This window comes from Staurois parvus, unplaced genomic scaffold, assembly GCF_062004578.1.
Source record: "Staurois parvus isolate SC_StPar_1 unplaced genomic scaffold, SC_StPar_1.0 ptg000321l, whole genome shotgun sequence".
Classification (NCBI taxonomy): Eukaryota; Metazoa; Chordata; class Amphibia; order Anura; family Ranidae; genus Staurois; species Staurois parvus.
In genome coordinates, this window is record NW_028318117.1 from 995,983 (window position 1) to 1,018,026 (window position 22,044).

General features: G+C 39.5%; 1 protein-coding gene across 2 annotated transcripts in view; it reads right to left on the bottom strand.

Moving 5' to 3' along the window:
• Window positions 1–22,044, bottom strand: part of CUX1 (cut like homeobox 1) — a 459,567-nt gene that overhangs the window by 205,581 nt on the left and 231,942 nt on the right. For both annotated transcript variants that reach the window (XM_089683746.1, XM_089683747.1), the window contains exon 4: window positions 19,896–19,974. In XM_089683746.1, the coding sequence (XP_089539872.1) occupies window positions 19,896–19,974 (79 nt within the window). The remainder of the gene's footprint in view (window positions 1–19,895; window positions 19,975–22,044) is intronic.

Here is a 22,044-nt window from a genome sequence, read left to right on the forward strand (position 1 = left end):
ACTCTGTGCAAAAATGACAAATCGCACCACACGTGTTCAGCTGTCATTCATTTTCAATGGCACTTAGAAACGCAGTGCGATTACGCTGTGCTGCAATTGTGCAAACCACATTGCATAAAGCTTGGTACCCCAAAAGAAGCGCCTGTTCTTTTCTGGTCAAGAAGGTTTGCCGTAATGTATCACGCAACAAAACTACATCACGTTTTAGGTGTCGTTGAAAATGAATGGTACCTGAACAGGCATAGTGCAATTTGTCATTTTTACACAGCGTTTGGGGATTACGGACAGAAGACTAGATGTGAAAAGAGCCTTAAAGTTTCTCAAAAGCCAAAACTTTTTTTTTCTTTTTTTAGTTTTGCATAGAGCAACCCTGTCAGGCTTGTACTGTTATTTCAGTCACTACTGGAAGATTTACCCTCTCTCTGCGTCCTAGCGACCACTGCTGCAAGGAATTAAAATAAGGGAAAATTCAATATTTTACAGCTGTCACTAGAACAGAAATACATAGGAATTCTTCTAATGGGGAAACTTCATGTTGATTTCCTGGGACAAGAAGTGACAGGAAATGGGACACAGACAGCAAAAAAAAAAAAAACAATTTATAAAAGTTTTGCCTTTAGATTTACTTTAAAATGTACCATAAAATACATTTTCATTCAGTCATTAACATACATTACCATCCACAGAAACAACTGGATAAAAACCTAAAATTGCTAATGCCCAGCACTGCTCCTGTCCCATGTTACAGGAGCAGTGGTGATTTTTTTTTTTTTTAATATTTGGAACTATGTAAGTAAGAGATACCAGCTCAGCGTGCCATTCATACAAACTAGTATCCCTATAGCAAGAGGGTGAAGAGAGAAATGCATGCCGGTGACAAAAACAGGAAGGGGAAGAAAGAAATATGTCCTCAAACAACAGAATGCAAGATGATTTTGAAATAACATAGAAGGATTTTCTGTAGGGAAACCAAAGTGCAGCTGGTTGGTATGAAAATTGAGCATCCTACAAGAAAAAGCAGGAACAGGCAAGCTGTTTTAGGTTCCCCTTTAGGAGGTTCAGTACAATACTCATCTGATATCTGACACTGAAAGTCAAAAAGAATAAGTGATAAAATAAACTTTGCAAATACTATTTATTTGTGCTATTCCATTATGGCTGTAATGTTTTCTATAATATACACTGTGTAATAAAAACTAATTACAAAAATGTATACTTTACTTGATAAGAACAAATGTGTCCCCAAAGGTAGAAGTTTATCTTAGCACAATAATATGGATTCCTTTTATTGAAGTCGTCTAACCGGAGCCACATCAGATACTGGTCAGCAAGATTTCAACTAAGTTACACTGCAGCCAACATATTGAAGGTGCTAAGGATTCTGTTAACCTCCCTAGCAGTATGATTATTTCAGATTTTTGGTGCTGAAAGCGGTACCATTTTTTTGCATGGAAATATGTAGTTTTTTTATTGTAGGCCTGTAATTTAGGAATAATCTGTCCGAACAAGAGTCTAGTAAACATTCCGGATATGATAAAACTTGAAACACGAAATCATAAATTATAATTTAATAAATATTCATAAAAAATAATAGTATAATAGTAATAAATTTAATTCAATAATATAATCAAACCAAAATCACCTAAATTGGAAATATAGCGCCAAGTTCGCACATCGCTGAGCAAAGTCGCAAAATTGCTTTCAGTGTCTGATGACGAATTTCCCCACGAATCATTATCACTCAATTCTGCAAGTGGTTCTGATTTACTATCGCTGTTCTCTAGCCGGTCTAAAACCGATTTTGACATAAAGGGACGTTTTTGGACGCCATGGACTTTTTCTAAGTTTCCAGGCAGAAAGAACAGTAAAAATGCAGGCAGGACACAGGACAAAGCAGTAGGGACAAAATGTATGTGAAATGCTTTGAAACAGCAATGTTTTACTATATAATAATCGTTTAAAAAAAATGTCATTTTTTTAAATTTTCAAATTTGCCACGGGTTCCGGCGCCCGTACGTCCTGACGTCACAGGGACCGGAACACGGAAACCGGCATCGGCCGGAGGAGATGGCCGGGGTCGCTGTAGGGGACGCATCGCGGGAGCGAAGGACAAGGTAAGAGCTGCAGTGAATCCCTGTGCAACGCTGCATGGTAAGCCCGAGTGTAGCTTGGGGTTACCGCTTTTGGTACTGAAACTCTACCCCGAGCTACACTCGGGAATACCGCTAGGGAGGTTATGTCAATATTTCTGTGCTCAAAACGGTACATTTTTTTGCATAGAAATATGTCGTTTTTTTTAATGTAGGCCTGTAATTATTAGGAATAACTCATGGAAATCTGTCCAAATAAGAGTCTAGTAAACATCTCGGGTATGATAAAATTTGAAACATGAAATAATAAATTATAATATAATAATCAGAAAAAATAATAATAAAATAATAATAAATTTAATTTAATAATATAATCAAACCAAAAACACTGAAATTTGAAATATAGCGCCAAGTTCGCACATCATTGAGCAAAGTCGCAAAATCGTTTTCAGTGTCTGATGATGAATTTCCCCCACGAATCACTATCACTCAATTCTGCAAGTGGTTCTAATTTACTATCGCTGTTCTCTAGCTGGTCTAAAACCGCTTTTGACATAAAGGGGCGCTTTTTGGATGCCATGGACATTTCTCAGTTTCCAGGCAGAAAGAACAGTAAAAATGCAGGCAGGGCACAGAGGAAAGCACTAGGGACAAAATGTATGTGAAATGGTTTGATACAGTAATGTTTTACTATGTGATTTTAGTGTATTTAGTGAATGTCACTTTTTAATATTTTTAAATTTCCCGCCGGTTGCGGCCCCCGTACGCCGCAGGGAACGGAATCCGAAAAACGGATGCCGGCATCTGCCGGAGGAGACGGCCGGGGACGCTGCAGGGGGGACATCGCAGGAGCAAAGGACAAGGTAAGTGAAACAGGGAATCCCACAGCAACACTGCAGGGTAATCCCGAGTGTAGTTCGGGGTTACCGCTTTTGATACTGAAAGTTAACCCCGAGCTACACTTGGGAATACCGCCGGGGGGGTTAATACAGCTTTGACAGTTGTACACCTTAGATAACACTAGGGCCTATGTTAAGAAAGCTGTGTTCCCTGTACTGGGTAAACAGTCTAACTCCCAAAAACAAAAACAAACCTGTATCATATCACTGTCAATGGTAAAAGTATTTTTTTCAAATAGGTCTCAGTGTTCATTGCATAAAGTCCATCTGTGCTGTCATTTCTAATCGACTGGTGGAAAGAGTGGGTTTTCTGGCTCACTTTCCTGGCAGACACTGACGAGAAGGTAGATGAAGAATAGGAAGGATGCAATCAATAATATCTCTTGTCTCTTTAGATCTGCAGCCCATCACTTGTAAGTGACATGGATTGTAAACTATTTGACCCTTTATATACTGCAGAAGGACAGGCCAAAACATGCTGAACATTAAACTTGCTTATGGAGTGACAGCAGCTATAAATTTGATGTTTCAGACACGATGCCTATATAACAAGAATAGTGTGAGGGTATAATATAATAATCGATCCTGTTGAAACCCATGACTCTATTTCCAAACAAAACCATGTCATGTGAATCCAGCTGTAAAAAACAGATGTTCTCTGTAGTTGCTTGTTTTCTTATTAGAGGGACAGTCTGATGCAATAGAGAATACACACATATACACCATATTATTTGAACTATTCAGTTCCTGGATTGGAGTTTACTACTTCTAAGGCCTAGTTCACACTGGCATTGAAAACAGGTGTTTGAGGGGCATTTTTAACGCTCCTCAAACGTTTATGCAAATGATACTATGGACAGCACACAGTGCTGTTCACATTATCAAAACATGAAGCATTAGCATTGCGGCGCTTCAAAATTGAAGCCTCATGTCGAGTCTGGAGGAGTTTGAAGCCTTTTAGCACCTCCCACACAAGTCTATTTGTAACACTCCACAAATGCGCTGACAGGCGTTTGCAGTGCGGTTGTGGTGCGTTAATACCATTAGAGTTTATTACAGGCATTTAAGGTGCAGTTTAACGCTTGTAAGACACTTATAAAATGCCTCAATACCGCACATAAGGCGTTTGGGGAGTGTTTCTAATGCTTGTAAAATGCCTATACTAAAGCTCATTAACGCCTGTCTAATGCTATAGGGGGGTTTTAAAAGAGTTAGAAATTTAGTCAAGTGTGAATAAGCATTAAAAGTGCAGAATCTGCACCATTCCTTGACACAAGCATTCCGATTCATGGTTATCATTTGGTCAGAGATCCTTATACAACACTGACAAACTAATCAGCTGAAACATTTTAGTAGCTTTCAACCTCACAATATTTAAACTGTATCCCTACTAGTCAGCTTGCTCCAGTCAAGCACATTGTAAGTGATCCTGAAAATACAGAGGTTTTTCTTGATGAGATGGAACAGAAATTCAACACTAGTAATTATCCGTTTCAACTGATAAAGAGCGAACATGTTAAAAGTTTATGTTTTGGAACTCCCTCCATCACTAGTCCCCTCTTTAAACCACCCACACACAGGAAATATCATTAAAATATAAGCACATCATACAGGTCAGGAGTTTGTTCAATATATATTGTAGTGCCCATGTGGGCTGTTATATGTGGGAGGGAGAACACAAAAAGGAAAATACAGGATAGCAAGAAATAATGACTTGATCAGGGATGAATATACACAGTTACCTGTGGCTAGACATTGTAAGGAACACGCTCAATGAGTATTGCAATTAAATCTCTAGAGATTGATCATGTTCCCAAAAACAGGAGGGGAGAGAACCATGATCTGCGTTTGATATAAATAAAAGAAAATGAAAAAAAAAAAAAAAAGAGTGAGATTCCACCGTCTAGATATGCTACACTCACGGAATTTGAATGCCAGTCTGGATCTACACCCATTTCTATGAATGACTTTTTTGTGAATATTTGGAGTACATATCTTTACTTATTGATGTAATTTCTTACATGTTTATGATATGTTGTTTTTAATTATTCTCTTATTTTCATTTACGTCAGAGGTCTCTAACCCCCTGGCCGCGGACTGGTGCCAGTCCATGGCATGTTGTGGCCAGGCTGCACAGCGGGTAACCGAGGTTTGATTTGTATTTGTGGCCACTTATATTGCCACCTTGGAAGATCCTGCTTTATCGATTATATTTCCTGCCCCGAGGCCTCATTTGAGCGACTATCGTAGGAGAAGACAAACTCTCATCTTAGCTATATATATATGGAGAACACGTACCACCTCTTCACAGGCACAGCTGACACCATGGGCATCAGACACGCTAATTAGTGAGCTCCACCTCTCCATGAAATGATTGGCAAATGGGCTCAGAAGGCGGTGAGAGGCCAATAAGATAATACCTGGGTGGTGTTAGGCAGAGAGATTCTTTTGCTAGAGGGGTCATTCAGTTTACAGGCCACCGCGTATTAAGGTGCACGTGCGGGGGATCTGGGTTGCATTCCCATTCCCCCCATGCCCTGGTCCATGGAGGGGTTGTCTTCCATGAGGCCAGTCCCTGGTGCCGCAGTAGCTGGGGACCACTGATTTAGGTCACCAAAGAAGATGTGTTTTAAACACTATATGTAACCTACCATGTATCCATGAGGAGTCATATTGATATCCTTTTGCTTTGTGTTTCTTTATACAGATTTCCAGCATTTGTACAATTTGTTTTTGTTGATTGTGCATGTTTCTGATTCCTTTTAGCCTAAATTAGACTATTTGTTACCATCTTACTAGATGTGTTTCTTGCCGGACGAAGGGCAAGTGCTAAACTATTGCAATTTATGGAAACACTTTTACTACTTTCTAAAAAAAGAGAAACTTTTGAGTGCTGCAACCTTCTGACGTCTCTCTCTATATTGTTTGGGACAACCCTGTTGTATGGAACTCTTTTCATATATATCACACACACAGACACTGTGTGCAGAACACGGGACAATGGTGGCCTGGCAACAGGGCAAACCTATATAGTGAAAAAGTGAGTTACTTCCAATGGTGACCAATCAGATATTTTTTATTGTCAAGAGAAATTAGTTTAATACTCTGATGAGTCCTTATGAACAACAAATCACTTTGGAGCTGTGAAAATGATCCTGTTTCTAAGTGCACTAAATATCCTTTTGTCTACCAATGCAACATTTCTCATTACAATATGATAATGGCTATTCTCTTTTTTAAAGACTGTAAAAGATCTGCATACATGCAGTGGAATGACCTGCCTCAATATCTACAGAACAACAGGTCAAGGCCTGCAATGAAGTTTCAAAATTCGTTTCAAGGCATATATGTGAACTAGAGGTGTCAATATTTTACATTGCAGGGTTACGAACAAGATAGGTTCTGTAGGTGTGTTCCTAAGTTGAATTGTATGTAAATTGAAACAGGTCCATTTTTTTAAGTGTAACTCAAGCAAAAAAAAAAAAAATTTTTAAGTTTTGGATAGCATAGGGAAGGGCTAACTGACCATGCAGTGATGTGGGATTGCTGACAGGTCCGCCGGACAGTAGATGGCAGTATGCGATGAGCAGCAAGGTGGCCGCCCAGTGGTTTTTGGGACCAGCGTGACGTCAAGCTGCCTCCCTTTTTAAGTACAAGTTGTATGTATGTCGGATATTTGTAACTTGGGGACTGCCTGTACAATATTTTGGACAGACTAAAACACTTGTTAAAAAAACTTTTAAAAATTTGTACACTTGCAACCGAAAGGTCTATATCACTATCTACAGAACAACATGTACATTGAAATTCTCTCAATATATTGTATATAGGTGAATATTACAGATGTTTGGAGTTTCACTTTAAACAAGACTTTTTTTTTAAAGAAAGATTTGGCCAGTATTTGGACAACTCTTTCTACACAACAGTCTATTGCCTTAGCGAGCGTGTCACCAATGCCTTGGCACTGGTCACATGACCTATGAAAATGGGAATGAATGAACCTATGAATGACAAGACAAAGTTATATTTTACTGATTTTTCTTTATCTTTTGTTAATAATATTATAATAATAATATTATAATAATAGATGTGTTTTCATTTACATTGCAAGCACTTCTTTAAGTATGCAGATAGACACACCTTTACTATAGGTGACTATCCTGTAAAGACACCACTTCCCTTGGTAGTGGATTCAGTATGGAACACCACTTTACTTGTTAAATTTATACGTAAATGTATATGTACAGGAAACAAGCAGTAACCATGCTGTAACAAAGGCAAGAATTTTAGAAGAAATATGATTGTCTATGCTAGGCATCCATGCAAACCTGTATTAGCATTGCCTACATTATCAACCAAGCACGTGGTGCTCTTAATCTTTAGGTCCAGAATGAATGCCACTTACTCAGAGAAGCATACAAAGAACACAGCAAGTTCTTCCTGCCCTCCCGTGTTTTAGGATGAAAATGAATGCCCCCTTGTGTGTTTTCCTTATGCTACGACACTGCATTCCTGCATACGTTACTTTTCGTCAGGGCACTCTAGGCTAATATAATCATACGATTACATAATTAAACCAGCTGTCTCATTATAGAAAATCAACTGGAATTCAGGGCCTAATTAGTCATACGGCAATTAGCATGCTGATGAGCAACTGATGAAAAGCTGCCTAGTTTTCGACTGTGTCAAGACCACCCAGTTATTTAGTGGGCAGAGAGGGACAGAACGGTGAAGCAGGGATTGAGAGCCGGACAAATTGATTATATTTCACACACAAGCTGCATTTTCCATTCTGCTAACTCAAACACCGCAGAAAACTGATCTGCCCAATTGAGACCTCTGCAATTCCAAAACACAGAAACCTGATCTAATTTTACAATACAAACAAAAGCACACAAAGAGGTCAGTGACATGTGCTCTGCATTCAGAAATCAGCCCAACAGAACACTTGTGGCAAACTGAGTAGACACATTGAAAAGAAGGAGTTTGACAAGTGGGCTTCTCAGCAGAAGTCACATGAAGAAAGCAAGGAAGTGAGTTAGAAGGCCACTGAAAGAATTCATGTCACATATACAAAGCTATTTATATCTCGAGGACAGGAAAGTTAACACAACATGTCTACTAAAAGAGGAACTTTTATGAATGCTAGTTGCACTGTCATGTACGGTTTGTCACCTTTAGGAATAATTAGCAGCTAGTTTGGAAAAGATTGTCTACATATAACCAACAACTGCCAACAAAAAGCCATGCAATTTCCAGATGTGCATAGGAAGTTGAAGTGTACCTAATACCAAAATCCCCTTTTTTTTTTAAAGCTATAGCTAAAGTATAGAAGTATAGAACCTGTGCCTCCACTTGTATCCAATGAGTCCTGTGTTCCATTGCCACGGGGACTGAAAGTGCCACCAAAACAGGAGGGGAGAGGAAACCTTTATAGGTTGACAACTATCACTTTTGTCTACATAATGATACATTTTTACCAATGTTGGTGTGGCCTATGAGGTAGATTTCCTCACACTTGCTGTGGATGTGAGAGGGGACTACAGGAAAAACATTAAAGGAAATCTCACCAGAGGACTTTTAAATGACTTAGAAAAAAAAGAAAATCATGATGCATCAATATGTACGAAACGTATTCTAAGAAATGTTGGATGACAGAAGTGGTTAAAAAATTTCAGTACATTCAAATTAAATACCAAAAATATCCACAAAAGTAGACTTGTAAGAGTTATATTTTTTATATATTCATTTCTGCATGGCTCAATATATTCCCTTTGACAATAGTTTATATCAGGCTTTCTCAGTCACAGTTCCGTGGAACCCTAGGGTTCCACTAGAGGTTGCAACGGGTTAGTTGAGCAATGACAGACGGATCTCCCACCTACAATGACCACCAATGTAATGGGGCAGTTTTCCACTGACCACAAATCTAAAACGACACTGCCCACTATTATTCATTATTATTGACAAGAAAGTACTCTGAAAACTGGCTCGGAATATCATATATTCTAGGTATGCCATATTTATTACTGTATTTAAAACTTTTAGTAGTTTATTGATTGTGCTTTAACCTCTACATGCTGGCTGAACGCAAATGTGTGGCCTCCCGGCGTCTGTGCCTAGACGCCAAGCGGCCGCACATTTGTGTTCTATTAAAAAAAAAAAACATATGTGCTGAGAGCACGCGCCCTGCGCTCTCCCAGCACACATGTCCAGTACTCATGGAAAGGTCCCGATCTCCTCTTTCGATTGGGACCTTTCCCGATCATGTGACCGCCATGACGGCGTGTCACGGCGGTCACAGGACCCTAAACTCCGCCCCACCTCCTAAAACCCTTAAAGGGCTGGGAGACGCTGGCGCGAAGGTGTTAATACCATTAAATGTAAATAAAATTTTAACAGGGGTCCACGAGACCTCAAAATTATTTCTAGGGTTCCTCCAAGGTAAAAAGGTTGAAAAAGACTGGTTTATAATATAGAATGTATTGATATTGGTTCTGGTAAGTAACAATTCAAACTACCATGTCTGCTGCAGCTACAGAGATTTAGAGGTTTTGGAGCATCTGTAGCTAATCATGTTATTCAGTGCAGCTGCCGCTGACCATAGCACAGCAGCATTTTGTAGCTGCATGGCAACATGATTCAAAGCTGCCTAAAACAAAAGAAAGGACAGACATGCAGTCCTGAATTGACTTCCCCAAGGTATGTATGCCAACCACTGGGTCCCTAGGAATAGATACAACAAGCAACTGTTTGTATTTAGCCTATGGAGAGGGTCAGACAAGGCCAACTGCAGACCCCTGTGGTACTAGATCATCAGAGAAAAAAACAGAAGCAATTGAGGTTTTCCATCTAATCCTCGGCCATTGATATCTGCCAATTTCTCATAGAAATTACATTGGGGTTCATTTACCAAAGGCAAATTCATTTTCCTTGCAACTGCACTCATTTTGCTTCATAAATGTAATGTGGTAAAACTTCACTTTGTAGAGAATATCTAAATAGGTGCAAGGAAAATTAAAAAGAAAAAAAAAAGTTTCCTTGCACATGATTGGATGATGGAAATTGGAAGCTTTACCACATTTACTAAGTTCTGGGGAAAGTGAGTGCAAGGCGCACAGTCTATTTGCCTTTAGTAAATCAACCCCATTGTCGCCCTATCAAGGCTCAAATGGCTATCATCTAATGCCTATTGATACCTTTATAATGGCCACACAACAGTTATATTTCCATAGAGCTGACCGATCAGAAAACCAGACGAACAATAACGCTTTTGAAACGATCATAATAATAAATTATCTGATGGTTAGTACACAGCTTTTGTCCAAAATGATTCAAAAGGACAAACATGAACATTTTTCTTGTACGATAACAGAACAAACAATTTTTGTTTAATCAATACAGCATTGGTCCAAGGCTTAGTTTCTGAAAGGGCCTATTTGATAAAAACTGAATAGATTATTTAAGTAAGCCCTTGCATTGAAGTGTTTTTGATGCATTTAGCCAATCAAATCTACATTTAATGTAATTGGGGTGTAGTCAGCTTTACTCCAGACACCTTTATTTAAATAAAACTCTAGTATAAGCAATGTTTATATTTTAACTGAAGTTAAACCAAATTAAGCTGGTCTGAAACTGCCACACCTGTTAAATAACTATAATTAAAACGGAAGCCTAACTTTGGAAGAGAAAGTTCCTACCTTTAATTGTAGACCTCAGAAAGCCCTATGGTTCCTAGCTAAATCCAAAAGTTGCCTAAGGGAAAGATGAACCTTGATAAAAGCATCTGAGTTGTGTTGACATTACCAAATTACAACTGTTAATTGAATGACTAGTACCTTCATATGAATACGTCATAATCCTCAAACAATTTTGTCACCATTATGAGACTCGGTGACAAATATGGGCAACAACCCAGTACCTAGATCTAATGTCTGCCTCAGGCTGACGTCAGCCATTCAAACTGTAAAGTGACAACACATTTTAATCTCCTCCTTGGCATTATATCTCACTGCTGGTTTAAACTGTTTAATACGGGAGTAAAACTTATATTTAGTAATCCCTTTTAACAATTTTTGTTGACGGAGAATACTAGTTTAAGAAATATAAAGCAGATATGCTTGAATTATGAATGGGAAATTCAAGTTTATGCCATTGTGTTTTTAAACAACAAAACTGTGACCAAAATACTACTTTGTAATTTATAAATTGTTAAAGTGGACTTATATGCAAAAAGTGAAGATTCACCATCTGATAGGGAATATACAGGTGCATCTCAATAAATTAGATTATCAAAATGTTACATTTATTTCAGTAAGTCAATTCAAAAAGTGAAACTCATATTACAGTTGTGACCAAAATTATTCAACCCCCAATGCTGTAAAGGGGTTTAGGGACTATAGTGTACATTTGGAATTGTATTCAGAATCAAATCCTACAAGGACGTTGTAACTACCCAAATGCAACTAAAATGACATCAATTGTTTATGTAATACAGTAGTAAATGGTTCTTATGTGGTTTCTTCATTGCCACAATTATTCAACCCCTTAAAGACTACCACTCTGAAGAACAGAGGTTCATACAGGTGCTTTCCATCAGGTATTGAAAACACCTGTGGATGTCACCGAGCAGCAATCAAGCATAATAAGCACCAATTAGGCAGCTTTAAAATGACTGTGATACTCAGCTCCTTCTAGACATTTACTGGTGTGGTTACAAACATGGTGAAGGCAAGAGAATGGTCCAGGAAGACAAGAGAAGAGGTGATTTCTCTTCACAGGAAGGGCAATGGCTATAAGAAGATTGCAAAGATGTTAAACATACCAAGAGACACCTTAGGAAGCATCATTCGCAAATTCAAGGCAAAGGGCACTGTTGAAACGCTACCTGGTCGTGGCAGAAAGAAGATGCTGACTTCGACTGCTGTGCGCTACCTGAAGCGTAGAGTGGAGAGAAGTCCCCGTGTGACTGCTGAGGAACTGAGAAAAGATTTGTCAGATGTGGGTACAGAAGTTTCAGCCCAGACAATAAGATGCACACTGCGTAATGAAGGCCTCCGTGCCAGAACTCCCAGGCGTACCCCCTTGCTGTCTCCAAAGAATAAGAAGAGTCGACTGCAGTATGCCAAAAGCCATGTGGACAAACCACAAAAGTTGTGGGATAGTGTTCTGTGGACTGATGAAACAAAATTAGAACTGTTTGGGCCCATGGATCAACGCTATGTTTGGAGGAGGAAGAACAAGGCCTATGATGAAAAGAACACCTTGCCTACTGTGAAGCATGGTGGAGGGTCAATCATGCTTTGGGGCTGTTTTGCTTCTGCAGGTACAGGGAAGCTTCAGCGTGTGCAAGGTACCATGAATTCTCTTCAGTACCAGGAGATATTGGATGGAAACGTGATGCAGTCCGTCACACACCTGAGGCTTGGGAGACGTTGGACCTTTCAACAGGACAATGATCCCAAGCATACCTCCAAGTCCACTAGAGCATGGTTGCAGAGGAAAGGCTGGAACATTTTGGAGTGGCCATCGCAGTCACCAGACTTAAATCCGATTGAGAACCTCTGGTGGGACTTAAAGAAAGCAGTTGCAGTGCGCAAGCCTAAGAATGTGACTGAACTGGAGGCCTTTGCCCATGAAGAATGGGCGAAGATACCCGTAGATCGCTGCAAGACACTTGTGTCAAGCTATGCTTCACGTTTAAAAGCTGTTATAACTGTAAAAGGATGCTGTACTAAGTACTAAGATTGAATGTCACTTGGGGGTTGAATAAAACTGATAATGCTGTGAGCACAGAAAAGACATTTGTGGTTATTTCATTATAACTGTTATGTTATATTTGTCTGACCTACAAGTGCCTCTTTAATGTAAATGTAAGCAAGATGACTGAATGATCAAAAGCAATGTCAAACTGGCCAAAACACTCAATTTCAGTGGGGGTTGAATAATTTTGGTCACAACTGTATATAGATTCATTACACACACACTGATATATTTCAAGAATTTCCTTCCTTCCTTTTGCATAAGTTACTGCACCAATGCCTCATGGCTTGGAGGCAATCAGCCTGTGGCACTGCTGAGGTGTTATGGAAGCCCAGGTTGCTTTGACAGTGGCCTTCAGCTTGTCTTCATTGTTCGGTCTGGTGTCTCATCTTCCTCGACAATACCCCACAGATTCTCTATGGGGTTTAGGTCAGGTGAATTTGCTGGCCAATCAAGCATAGTGATACCATGATCATTAAACCAGGTATTGGTACTTTTGGCAGTGTGGGCAGGTGCCAAGTCCTGCTGGAAAATGAAATAATGCTGGTCAGCAGTGGGAAGCATGAAGTGCTCTAGAAATTCCTGGTAGAGGGTTGTGCTGACTTTTGGACTTGATAAAGAATAGTGAACCAACACCAGCAGATGGCATGGCTCCCCAAATCATCACTGACTATGGAAACTTCACACTGGGCATCATGCAACTTAGATTCTGTGCCTCTCCACTCTTCCTCCAGACTCTGGGACCTTGATTTCCAAACAAAATGCAAAATTTACTTTAATCCGAAAAGAGGATTTTGGACCACTGAACAACAGTCCAGAGCTTATTCTCCTTCCTTTATTCTCCTTATTCCTTCTAACGTTGTCTCCGGTTCAGGAGTTCTTGACATGTCCTGGATACGTCTGTGTGTGGTGGCTCTTGAAGCACTGACACCAGCTGTAGTCCACTCCTTGTGAATCTCCCCAAATTCTTGAATGGACTTTGCTTCACATTCATATCAAGGCTGCAGTTATCCCTGTTGCTTGTGCACCTTTTTATTCCACTCAACTTTCCATTAATATGCTTGGATACAGCACTCTGTGAATAGCCAACTTTTTTAGCAAAGACCTTTTTGACTTACCCTCCTTGTGGAGGGTGTCAATGACTGTCTTCTGGACAACTGTCAAGTCAGCAGTCTTCCCCTTGATTGTGCAACCTACTGAACCAGGCTGAGAGACCATTTAAAGGCTCAGGAAACCTTTACAGATGTTTTGAGTTAATTAGCCGATTAGAGTGTAACAACACGAGTCTACAATATTGAACTTTTTCACAATATTCTAAGCAATAATCATTGTAATATTGTAAGCAATAATCATCAAAATTAAAAGAAAGAAATGCTTGAAATATATCACTCTGTGTGTAATGAATCGATATAATATATGAGGTTCACTTTTTTAATTGAATTACTGAAATAAAGTAACTTTTTGATGATATTCTAATTTATTGAGATGCACCTGTATAGAAGGTTGATCTTGCCTTAGCAGAACCCTGAAAGATCTATCTTTCACCATAATTTTTTTCCTAAAAATTACAGTGCTCTTTCTGACATAAGAATCTGTTTAGTTGCTCCTGTCATATAGCCAAGAAACTGTACTGTATATCTGCAATGTGAGAAAACCTAAAGAACAGCTGACTGTATTACCCTGATGAGATTTGAGTGAGATTTGCTGAACAACTGCAATGCTCACTAAGCTTTTGGTGGCTTGCTGGAGGGGAAGCTAAAGCAGAGTATCTGCAGTGCAACTAAACCCCTGGTTCTGCTTCATTATGTGTTTCTTTCACCTTCCCTGCTGCTTCTTGGATATTCCTCCACCATTCATCAGATCAGTAGTAATCAGAAGGGCAGCTCTAACATAAGGAAGGAAAGCACTGCCTCTACCAAAATGGCTGCCTCCACACTAAGACACAGTGTAAAACAAGAAACAGTAAGTCAGTAAAGTGGAAATATCAACTGCAGGAAGTCTAAAGGCAAGATTGGTGGCTAGTCCTTTACTCTCCACTTGGCCTTTTTTGGGTACAACTTCCACAGTGCAGGGTACATAGCAAATTAAGCTGTTTAAAGGATGAATTACAAACCAATGACCCATTTTTATTGCCTTTTTGCCCCCTGACTACATCTATTGGTAAGTGCCCAACTTTTAAAATTCTGTCACTACAAAAACCAGACTGCTCTATTAAAGCTGCTTGGAAAAACGTTGGAAGATAATTTAATTCTATCTCCATGTTAACACTGGAAATGACAGTAAAGTAGGTGCAATTGTTGTAATGCCTCGCTATATGTATGCTGAAAGAATGAAAACACTGAATAAAAGGTTCAGGTACTATATAAATAAACAAAGATGAGCTGCCTTTTGTAGAATTTGGAAACTTCATTATTAGAAACAAGCTTTAAAATGTATCAATAAATCTTCTGAAGCAAAATAATATAGACATTTGAGCCAAACTCCAGATTTCTGTCACTTTAAAACAGATTGCTTGGACCAAGTTGGTCCAAACTAACTATGGCCTTCACTAAGAGATGCGCCCAATACAGTATACAGCTCTGTGTTCCAGCAATGGTATGGGGACTTCCCTCTCCCCCTAGATCAAAATCGAGTCAGGCTGAGAGCTGCTTAGCCATTCACAGGAAACTTTTTTTTTTTTTCTGAATTAAGTACAAGATTGTGTCCAATTGGCTGAGGTGGGAATCATGACATGATTCACCCACCTTTCCACCTCAGCCAATCAAGGGAAGCCTTGTATTCATTCCGAATCATTTAGCTGATGCAGCATACAGTTCATGAGGCGTTCCCAGTGGGCATATTTGCTAGTGAAGGTAATAATTTGTCTGTAAATTTGTAATCTTCAAGTGAAGGTGGGTTAACAGAACTGTGGGAGCTGTCACAGGCTCTCGTCAAGAGTGCCAAACTATGCTCCCCCACTTCTTCCATTCACAGAAGTCAGTACCTACAGCTTCTAAAAATGAAAAATGTAAAGTGACCAGACAGCACCAAAGGGTATTACATTATCCAGCAGCTGGAAATAAACTGCGCCCAATTGGTTTTCTACATTAAATTTTAAAGGACTTTAGAAAATATATCTTCCATATATGGATAGTAGTATTCTCATTATACTCTCAGACAAAATGATAAATTAAAACCTTGCATATCAATACATATTCCTCTCTTCTTTATTTTTGGCCAGTGTTCTGTGAGCACTCCAAAGTCACATAAAACCAAAAAAATTGCACATAGTGTAGCATGTTCCAAATTATCATAAAACTAATAAAATTATTGTGCTCACTTAGCAAGTGAAAAAGTGATGAAAAACTTTATGTTTACATGACATCGATGACCATCCACCTTACTCATTATTTACCCTTACCCTCGATAAGAAAACTACAATATACATATGTGTATCTTTCAATTTTTCACAAAGTGACTTCTTCCTTCAAAATTGGCTCCCCAGAAAGAAAGACACTAATATAGTCCAGTATGCCTTTAAACTGTTCCCTTATCGAGGGTAAGGGTAAATATTGAGTAAGGTTGATAGTCATCATTGTCACCTGGTATGTTCACATGCAAAGCGAGCACAATAATTTATTATAGTTTTATGATCATTTGGAACATGCTATATTATATGCAATTTTTTTGTGACTTTGGAGTACGCACAGAGCACGGGACAGAGATAAAGAAGATAGGAATATGCATTGATATGCAAGGCTTTAATTCATAATTTGTCTGGTGAGAGTATAATTAGCATACTACCATCCATATACTAAAGGACTTTAGAAAATATACTGAGCACATCCCAAGGGGGACATAGGAATACATACCTGAATTTCCTACTTCTCCCATTCTGTCCAAAGTAAAAGTAAAAGGCTTTTGTGTGAGTTTGGCTCATATCTTACTTCTCTTGTTTATCTTTTTCATTGAACTTACTATAAAAGTTGTACATACTGTTTAATACTTGCCTCATCATTCAGTGGTAAGATATTATGTAATTTCCACATCCTGTATTAAATCATCATACTGTTTACCACAGTGCTTGATTTTGCTTAAGAAATATTTATATTGAGTAATACAGGTATACAACATTAATGTTTTAGTATTAATATGTGAGCTTGTCATTAGTAAATGTTACATATACAAGGTGTGACAATTGATTTCCAGGGAATGCACTGTAAAAACAAAAACCCCAAAAAACCATCAAACACCTCTGCATTCTTCAAAAGTTTGATTGAAATTTGAAAATGATGTTCTTTCTGATCTTCTCTCAAGATTCGAGGCACCATCTTTGCAAAAATCTTTCTCATTCCCAAATCCTCCATTAGAATCTACTGCACGGTTTACCTATTCATGTTCAATCCTTCAGCTATCATTCACAGTCTCAATCTTCGATCTGAGCGTACGAGGGCATGCACTGTGTCCACATTTGAATCAGTCCTTTGCGCTTTTGGCTGCCCACTTCTTGCATCATCATGGAGATCTACCTGCCCCTCCTTAAACTGCCTATGTCATTCCAAGACACTTGGTTTCACCATAAATATGTTTTAACAGAGCTAAATTTCCACTTCAAAATGTCACTTCAAATTTGATGTTAATCCCCTGCTCTAGATTCTTCACTCAGTTTCCACCAACAGCACAACACGTACACATTATTTCTTCTACTACTCGGTAAAGACCACGTCAACTGGTGTGTACCCCAGACCAGTGCAAGTTAGAACATGCCAGAACACTCGAGTGTGAATGGCTGTGGCTCACCACCATAGTGCTATGTTGCAAGCATTCTGGGAATTAAATTGTCACACCTCATATATATATATATATATATATATATATATATATAAATATATATATATATGTGTGTACAGTAGCAGTCTACTATTTACACCAGGGGTAGGCAACCTTAAAGTGGTGGAGATCTACCTGAACAACATGGGAGAATGCAAAGATCACTGCGCATGGTGTTGCCTCCTCACACCTGATTTAAACCTCTAATTGCTATACTACTGTGTCACAATTGCATGCATTGCACGGCAATCATGAGCTTCAATCAGGTGATGAGGAGGCAACATATTGCCTCCTCACCACCTCTAAACGCACTGGTATTGCTTTGCAGAGGAGCATCAGTGCCTACTGCACCTGTGAATGAGCCCTTAGTTGTAATCGGCAGCGGCACCCTAACAGCTTGTTTACATGTTAAGGTGGGGGTGGTAACCCCCCCTATCCCTACCCCCTTTACCTGCTGAGGCAACAGCCAAAGGTGTACACATTCTGCAGCAAGAATTACACCCCCTGTTGCTTTTGGTGGGTACTACTCCCTGTCAACCAAGACTCATTCAAGTAAATGGGCCAATCTGCAAGTGCCCTGCAACTGCATGCTTCTGCAGGGTCCAAAGGCTTAAAGCAGGTGGTGAAAAAGCAACACATCACTGCCTGTTTAACCCCTTGTTTACTGTACTGCACATGGTTGCAGGGCAATTGCAGAGCAGGCTCATTCACTTGAATAGGTCATACTTTGCTGGTGCTATACCCACCAACCATGGCAGGGCGTAGGAGCAGCTCTACAGAGGAGGCATCAATTTATAAGGCTCCTGTTCCCTACCACAGCTCCAACTTTACAAGTAGTTCCTCTGCATTGCACTCTGTTTGATGCTCTGGGATGGAGTGTCAGCAAGCCCAGACCAAAATCTACCAGTCACCTGGCCAAGATGTACTGGTTGCTTACCCCTGATTTACACCATTATGTGAGCAAAATGTGTATTCAGCAGAATCAAACGTACAAACATACCATAAAACACAAATCTATGTCAAGTCCCACAGTAACACATATTCAGCTTTTTATTTCACCAATCCACTCAGCAGCCAGGTATAAGGAAAAAGGGCTTCCTGCTTTGGTGGAATATGTGACTTTCTCCCACATGACAGCACTGGTGCTTGATGATTGGCTGTGTAGACACCAGGAGGGTGGAAAGTGAATCCCTTGCCCTGTGTAAATTCTAATTGAAGTGACTCAGAGCTTACAAAGAGCTTTCGCTCTGCAATCCTAATAGCCTAAAGACTGGGAAGCAATGGCCAAAGCATATTTTAAATGCTTTTTTTTATATCCTTATGTTTCAAAAATGTAAACAGAATAAAGCTTAGAAACCTAAAAGTAAATATTTTGAGACTACTGTAACACAAGCATGGTGGCTTGGTGATTAACTTTGTGGACTTGCAGCATTTCCACCATTACCCCAAAACAAACTGTAAGGTTGCCTGGAATTTGAACATATTAGAACTATTATGTGTTTGTGAGGGAGATCAGACTGTAAGCTCATTTTGAGGAGAAATAAATGCACACAAAAATGCTGATCTCTGCAACAGCACCCAACCACATATAAGAAAAAAATCAAAAGAAGTAAATGTATATTTCCACTTTTGCAGCCAAACTAGGATAACACTTACTGGGGATATGTGTTTGCCATAATTAATCTTGTCTGTACTGTGCTAGCAGATATCATTATTAGTTGTAGACTAGAGCTCAACACTGTCTGTTCTAAGGGTAAAGATTTAGAAGCTGTATTCTCGCATTATATGTTAATAAGAGGAGACTCTCTGTCCTTTCTATTGGGTCAGCATCTGACATTGTTCAGAAATGCTTGCAGTCAGCCATGAGGCCTTTTTCTGAGAAACATATCAAAGGTAAGAAATATTTTAAAAACAATGTTCAGGTATGATCTGAGAACCCAAAACATAGTGGTGTTTCCTAAAATTTACTAGTACTGCTTTAGGTACAGTGTGCTAATTTTTTTTAAATAAAAACACAACCATCAATATCAAAGAAACTGTGAACATGAAAACCAGAGTATTCCCAAATATAGTGAAAAGTGGTATGGAAATGTAAAGCAGCACTTGAGTAGCATGTATCTTGAAAAAGACTCCCCCCAAAGAAACATGGAACTGCAATTTAAGTGCCACACTGGTTGTCTCCCCCTATTTATGTGTACTCTTGTTAAGTGTGCATACACATATGTGGACATTCAAATACATATTTCTATACCCCAAAGAATATGTTTGGGAGGTCAGTAATGTTTTCTATTGCCATTATATAAGGTTATACATAAGAACATGCACTAATATTTACCTGGGACATCAATTAATCGCTTATAGACATTCAAGAAGGCAGCTTCAGCTTCTTTGCTTCTTTTACTTAATGCATCGATCTAATGGGAAAAAAAATACCTGTTTTACATTGAGCCCAAACAATTATGAAACTTTGTCAATATTTGTAGAAAAATAGGTTAGATCAATAAGATGTAGTGACTCAACTACAGCATTTGTACATCACTTTTTGCCCAGTCGCAATTTGTACACTCTGATATGTATTAGTTAAAAACACAAAATACCAGACAAAAAAGTATTCAGTACAGAATCTACTTTTATGGGTAGCCAGAGCTATGTAGCAATATAACTAAAAGGATATTTGCTCTGAGTTCCATTCGTAATTTTGAGATTAATTGTAGTACTTGTAAAATAAAGTAGCAGTGCTTCTACATATCCTGTATAGATTGTACAGCCCCATGGGAACCCCTAAACTAGGTGCAATCTAATATAAAAATACAAACGTATTAACTTCCAAGTTGAAATTGGTACTCAGTCATGTGGCCTTCCACCACCCTCAGCTCTCTTGGTTAAAGGCAGTCCATTGTATTGATAAGCACAGAGATGCTAGAGACGGGGGGGGGGGGGGGGGACTTCAACTAATAGGTTGATATTTGGATATTCAAGTGCTCTTAAATTGTGGCTTGCTGGGTCCCTCTAAAACAAGGTTATTGATCTAGGATTTCTTTTAGCTTTCTGTACAGGAGTAATTCTTCCCATTGACTAGAAGTGTAAGGAGCATTCTTCCCACTGACCATCACCCTAAAGCAGGGCTTTTTTTCTCAGAGGAAAGGTGGTGGAACTCCCCCACCCAAACCTGGCCACGCCCCCATCAAACCCTAGGACCACCCCTTTAGAGAACAGGAATGCAAGTAAAATTTGGGAGGGGCTATAAAAGTAAATGTATGGAATTAACACCGCCCCCCCCCCCACATTAGTAAGAATAGCGAGTAACACTGCCCCCCCCCACATTAGCAAGAAAAGCGAGAAAAATTGTATCGCCGCTCCTTACCTGATGCTGACGATCCGCGCTATGGTAGGATCGACGAGCAGAGGGCGTGATGACGTCAGCGCGCACCGCCGGGTGTACTAAGATACACCTTTCCTATGGGGGTGGCCGCGCGCCCCCGATGTTTACACGCTGGCGGTAGAGGGGGGGGTGAAGCGTGCATGTCCCCGCTCACCGGCTGTGAGCAGCGGCAGTGACAGGTGCCGGGCACGCGCAAGCATGACATAAACAAGCCGCGTCCGGCACCTGTCACTTTCGCTGCTCTGCATAGCTTGTCAGCTCTGCAGAGGCAGTCGGTGAGCGGGGACAAGAAGAAAAAGGTGGCGGAACGCAGTACCGCCGCGTTCCGGCAGAAAGAAAGCCCTGCCCTAAAGTATCATGAGCTGTAGACATAGTAATTTTTAGCAGGGGTTCCCTAAGACCTGAAAGTTATTTCAAGGGTTCTTCTGTGTTGAAAAAGTGGAGAAATGCTGCTCTAGATGCAGGTTCCTATGGACACTCTCACTAGCATACTGGTGCCAGTATACATAAGAAGTGCAGGATATAGATTTACTTTCTACGAAAAGCATAGAGGATTTTAAGTGAACATATATTTTGAGCAATTATTGTAGTGTTTTTAAATTTAATATTTAATGACTGTCACATTTTTACAAGCTTCCTCTTACTTTTATGTTATCTTATCAAATTTAGAGATTTGGAACGTAGGCACTAGCAGCATGCTAGATTAGCTACTGCAATTACTCAACAACTATGAGTATATCAGTTACACATTGAGTGCACTGTTTTTAATGAGTCAGCAGACTCCTATAGTAACCTGAATTGCTAAGATTATTATTTACATCAACGTAATGTCTTTTACTCATATATGGGGTAGCACAGTGGATAAATGGTTAGCACTTCCACCTGGCAGTACTAGGGTTGTTGGTTCAAATCCCAAGCACAGCACCACCCGCCTGGAATTTGCATGTTCTCCCTGTGCCTGCGTGGGTTCCCTCCGAGTACTCCAGTTTCCTCCAAAGACATGCTGGTAGGTTGATTGGTTCTTGTCTAAAATTGGCTCTAGTATATGTATGTATGAATGTGAGTTGGGACTGATGTGAATGTACAAAATATATGTAAAGTG